Source organism: Nicotiana tabacum, chromosome 21 (genome assembly GCF_000715075.1).
Source record: "Nicotiana tabacum cultivar K326 chromosome 21, ASM71507v2, whole genome shotgun sequence".
Lineage (NCBI taxonomy): Eukaryota > Viridiplantae > Streptophyta > Magnoliopsida > Solanales > Solanaceae > Nicotiana > Nicotiana tabacum.
In genome coordinates this window covers 63411403-63417004 of record NC_134100.1, presented here as the reverse complement: position 1 = coordinate 63417004, position 5602 = coordinate 63411403, and the positions used below count along the sequence as shown (strand labels likewise).

At 41.1% G+C, this 5602-nt stretch overlaps 1 protein-coding gene across 1 annotated transcript; it reads left to right on the top strand.

The window, feature by feature from the left end:
* Window positions 1–633: 633 nt before the first annotated feature.
* Window positions 634–1107, top strand: LOC107828139 (secreted RxLR effector protein 161-like). The gene has a single exon (XM_016655398.1). It carries the CDS (start codon window positions 634–636, stop codon window positions 1105–1107), a length of 474 nt encoding a protein of 157 aa, XP_016510884.1.
* The last annotated feature ends 4495 nt before the right edge of the window (window positions 1108–5602 follow it).

Below are 5602 nucleotides of genomic sequence, written 5' to 3'. Positions count from 1 at the left end.
TTCATAAACAAGCTTGATAATCATAGAAACACTACAAGGAACAAGGAAAGGCTAGTTGTTCAAGGCTACAATCAGGAGGAAGGGATTGATTATGATGAGACCTTCGCTCCAGTTGCTCGTATGGAAGCCATCAGAATTCTCATTGCCTTTGCATCACATATGGAATTAACCTTGTTCCAAATGGAAGTCAATAGTGCATTTCTGAATGGTTTTCTCAAGGAAGAAGTCTATGTTAAGCAACCTCCAGGTTTTGAATGTCATGAACATCCTGAATATATGTTCAAATTGGACAAGGCACTATATGGTTTGAAGTAGGATCCTCGAGCTTGGTATGAAAGGTTGTCAAAGTTTCTCTTAGAAAATGGATTTACAAGAGGAAAAATTGACAACACTCTATTTATGAAGAAATGAGGAAGAAACCTGCTCATTGTTCAGGTATACGTTGATGATATTATCTTTGGGGCAACAGCTGGCTCACTTTGTGAGGAATTTGCAAAACTCATGGGAAATGAGTTTGAGATGAGCATGATGGGGGAGCTGAACTTTTTCTTGGGTCTTCAAGTGAAGAAGTCCATGAAGGGAACCTATATCAGTCAGTAGAAATACATCAAGGAGCTTTTGAAGAGGTTCGATATGGAAGCATCAAAAGTGATCGACACTCCCATTGCCACTCGACTAGACTTGGATGAATCTGGCTCTTCTGTAAATCAAACAATGTATCGAGGCATTATTGGATCTCTCCTCTATCTCACTGCCAGTAGACCAAATATTGTATTCAGTGTGGGGCTATGTGCAAGGTTCCAGTCAAACCCCAAGGAATCTCACCTAAAGGCTGCCAAAAGGATTCTGAGATATCTTAAGGGAACACAGGACTTGGTTATGTATTACCCTTCAGGTGACAATTTTAATCTTGTTAGGTACACTGATGCAGATTATGTAGGTTATCTGGTGGATAGGAAAAACACATCCAGAATGGCTCACTTCCTAGGATCCTATCTGATTTCATGGAGCACAAGGAAGCAAAACTCTGTAGCTCTCTCAACAGCTGAAGCAGAATATGTTGCTGCAGCTTCTTGTTGTCCCCAGCTCTTATGGATCAAACAATAATTGGAGGATTTTGGAGTATACATTGACTGTGTACCTCTTCTATGTGACAACACCAGTGCACTCAACATGGCAAAGAACCCGGTCCAGAACAAAAGAACCAAGCACATTGATGTGAGACATCATTTTCTCAGAGACAATGTGGAGAAGGGGCTTATTAACATGAAGTTATGTAGTACAGAAGACCAAATTGCAGACATATTCACCAAAGCTCTGAGCAGGGAACATTTTGAGAAAAACAGGATGGCACTGGGGTTAATCAAGCCTAATTGAGAACCTGATTCCCTTCCATGTGGCTATGAAAGTTACATTCAGGTAAATCTAGCTAAAGTGTTTTCCGGCCAAGCCTAACTCACCTCTATACCGTTGCAGGTAGACACACATGATAATTATAGAAGGTGAAGAAACAATGCGTGAGCGGTAAAAGAGAGTTGAAAAATCTTTTCCGAAAGACCGGTCAAGAACCTGGTTCTTGTACCACAGGTTAGTAGTCTTGTGTTTTTTTCATGCATATCTCAAAAGAAACAAAATTAACTGTCACGTCATCCACCTTTTCCGACCTTGTATATCACGTCTTTTCTTTCAAATCTTTTCACTTCCCTCTGCAACATTGCATCTTCCCACAAACCTACAGCCATTTCAGAACCCGTTTATCATCCCTCATAATTATCCTTTCCCTCCTTAAAACCCCTACACCTCCTAACCTTAAGCGATCATCCTTCTCTCTTTCCACTCTTCCAGAACCTTCTACCCAACTATCTACCATGGCTGAAGAGCAAGCAAACCTACCCACCTATGAAGAGAAAACCCTTGACTCATCCGCCATGTTAGAAACACCACCAAACGTCCCCTCTTCCACCATTGTTGACCCAGAAACACCCAAACCCGATTCCCTTTCACCCCCTATCTCTCTCATCACTCCCTCTGTCGATACTCCTTCCTTAAGTGTTGAGGAGTCAGAAGCAACAAAAATAGATAGTGTTTCTTCTCTGTTGCCTGATACTCTCAAAGAATAGAACAAGGATGAAGAAAAGGGTGAAACTCAACAAGGAAAAGGGGTGTCCGAGGAAGATACTGATCAGTGTGCTAGTCTTCTGGTTACTGGTGCTGCTATGGAACCTCAGGAAAAGGAGGCCATCGAAAACATGTTGGCCATTGCTGCCGAGAGACTAGTGAATGAGGTAACTTCTTCCATGCCTGAGTCTCAGGGGGAAGGGACTCCGCTCTTAGGAGAAGAAGGAACAATTGTGCTCTTCGGATCTTCTGCACCTGAAGAAGCTACTGGGAACCCTACTGATGAACCTGATCCCCTCCCTGAGGAAATAGGTCAGGAATCATCTTCCCAGGTCAGCTTCGATCCTTCTCCATCTCCTCACTTTGATGCTGAACCGTTGGATTCCATCCCTCCCGTTGTGAGATCTAGTGATGAGGATGAACAGGATGATGTGGTTCTCAGTGCACACTTTAAGATTAGAAAGCCCATGGTCACTTCTGAGCCCCCTTCTAAGCGACCTACCACAAGGTTGTAACAGAAGGAGTAGCAAGAAAAAGAAGAAGAGGTTGGTGAACGATGGGGAAATTGTGTGTGACAAAAGTATACCTGTAGTGGAAGTGGATGAGGATGCTCAAGAGGAACCAAGTTCCCTGGTTAAGAGATCTCAGAAAAAGAAATAATCTGTTGAGAGTGCTTGAAAGGAAGCTGTTGAAACATCAAGTAAAAAGTCTGTGAAAGGTAGTATCAAGTCTAAGCAAGTTGTGGAGGAAACATCAGTGTTTGATGATGATATTCTGGTGAAATCAAGTAGCAAGGGTAAGTCCATTGAGAAGTCTGGTAAAAGGAAGTTGGAAACTGTTGGGGCACCCGATTCTGTCAAAAGGGTGAAAAATGTAAGTGTGCTTGGGCAAGAAAGGCTGCAGTACCAGAAGGTACTGTGGGGTCGCACGTTTGACCCAGAGATTTCTGAAATGGCGGGTATGAGACAAATTCTTGAGATGGTGGAATTTCAGTAGTGGGGCCATCTGTTCAAATAGGATGTGCCCAAGGTGTATGAGGATGAGGTCCAAAGTTTCTATGTTGAACTCTTCACTGTTGAAGATGACCACATCTGTGTCCTAGTAAATGATGCGGATATTGTTATAGATGCTACTGTGTTGGGAAACATTCTCAGGGTTCCATCTGAAGGGTTGTCATCTATGAGAGGCGCTCGTGGCTCTAATTTTAGGCGCGCCATTGTGAAAGAGAAAGTTGTCCAGCATGGGGAACGGGTAAATAAGAAGGCTCTGCTTCCTGTGTACCAACTGTTATTTGAGTTGGTTAATAAGGTTCTGCTCCCTCGTGCTGAGAGAAGGTCCATCACATCCCGGTTTGATCTATACTTAATGGAAGCATTGGATGAGTTTTGCTCTATCAATTTGCCTGCCATTATGATTGAACATATGCAGAAAGTGGCAGCTTTCAAGGATGGGAATCATGGACTCCCTTATGACTTTCTTCTCACGCGTGTCTTCAAGTTCTTTAATGTGCCCTTAGGACAGCCCAAGATGGGAATTAGGAAACAGACCTTCTCAAAAATTACACTGGAGGAATGTGAATGTGTTGAAAAGGTTGGAGGAATGGGCAGCACTTCGACGATCTCCCAGCTGATCAATGCCCAGAATAGTGCTATAGAGGAGATCAGGAAGCTGAAGGCAAGGAATGCCATTCTCGAGACTCAGCTAAGTCAGGCTATAGGGGCACCAGGACCTTCCAGTTCATCAAGTGAAGAAGTTGCTCGTCTGTCAAAAGAAAATGCTGAGCTTAGGCAACAGGTGGAGAACCTGTGAGAGAAACTGCTCGCAGAGAAGATGTCCGCAAATACTCGGATTGACCTTGTTCTCAACACTCTTGTGGCCTCCTCCAAGCCTTCTTCCTCTAGTGCTCCCTAGGAATATCTTCCAGTGACCAGTGCCAGTGACTAGTGTAAAGTTTCTCTCTTTTGTTCTGATGACTTGTGGTAGTTATTTTTTTTTGTGATGTAGATGGACTTCACCTGAACTGCTCCCGCTTTCAACAGCCCAAACTTGCCTCTGCTTTCTTGACAGAGGCTTATGTCTTATAAATCAATGAAGACTCTCTTTTTGCTGTTAAATGCTTGTATTTTTCTGCTTCTCTTTTCTATCATGTTATGTGCACACATGTGGCATGAGTTAGCTGGGCTAGACTTCTTTATGTTGATAACTTGCTTGTGTATTTTTAATGATGCCACAAGGGGGAAGATAAATTGAAGCAGGGGCATCTGAGTAAGGGGAAACATAGAGTCAGGGGGGACTTGTGAAGTTCCTGGTACTTTATCTGCTTTATTGTGTTCTACAAATGGTTTTCAATTTTTAAGTTTGTCATCATCAAAAAAGGGGAAATTGATGGGTTTAAAGTATCTTAGATTTATGTTTTGATGATCTAACAAACTTATTATTAAGAACCAGATAAAGGACCTGATGTACACTTGGTATATATCTCTATCAACGGATTCAAGCTAATGTGTGATGTATGACTTCAGACAGAAAAGAATCAACTCAGGGACCTGATCCCTTTGAGTTTCCCTGAAAGCAGTACGAAGTCAACTCTACAGCTGGAAAGTGACTGCCTGCACTGTACATGTTATAGTGCAGAAACAGTGCAGCAGTCACTTCCCATTGGGAAGGGATTTTTACCAACCAAGTGTTTACATCATCCAAGTGATGTCATCCAAAGGATATTAACAAGAAGCATTACAACAAAACATCACTTGAACACTTGTGAAATAACTCAAGCACTCAAGATCTGATAATCAAGCATTTAAGTCACAAGTACATCAAGAATAAAGTACAACACTACTACGGACCAGTTCCTACAACAAGTCTTTTGTATGTCCTTAGTTGAGTTGTATCTTTATATTAGTTTTTCATTATAATTCCTACTTTGCTTATTTAGAAACTTTAACTAGGAACCTCCAAAAATCATAAACCCTTAGAGTTTGTGTCGTGACTAGAGTTAGTCATGAGTTGAAGTCTTTGTAATAGGTGTATTGCAAAGTGGCTTATAATAGGTGTATTACAAGTTAGTGAGGGATTAAGAGTTTAATTCCTAGGTTACAATAGGTTGTAATCTAAAGATTGCTCAAGTAGTGAAGTTGAAATCCTACAAGTGTAGGTCGTGATTTTTTATCCCCTTGAGCAGGGATTTTTTCACGTAAAATCTCCTGTGTCATTTACTTACCGGTTCATTAGCTATTTCTATTGAAACTGGCATAGGACCAGGTCTCTATACATTTTGGTGGACTCATACATTCTATCATATCTCAAGTTGACAACCAAAGTACTTGTATTAATTACACATTTCGTGCACATTCACAATATACATTAAATTCAATATATAAAAAAATGAAAGATAAATAAGTGGTTCTTATTTTTTCTTTTAAGAGAGAATTTTGGGGAATTTAAAAATATGTTAAAAGCAATGAATAAGGGAAGAAATCAAATA

Bases quoted from the DNA above. Each gene is read 5' to 3' on its own strand.
- LOC107828139 (XM_016655398.1), top strand. From the start codon at position 634: ATGGAAGCATCAAAAGTGATCGACACTCCCATTGCCACTCGACTAGAC.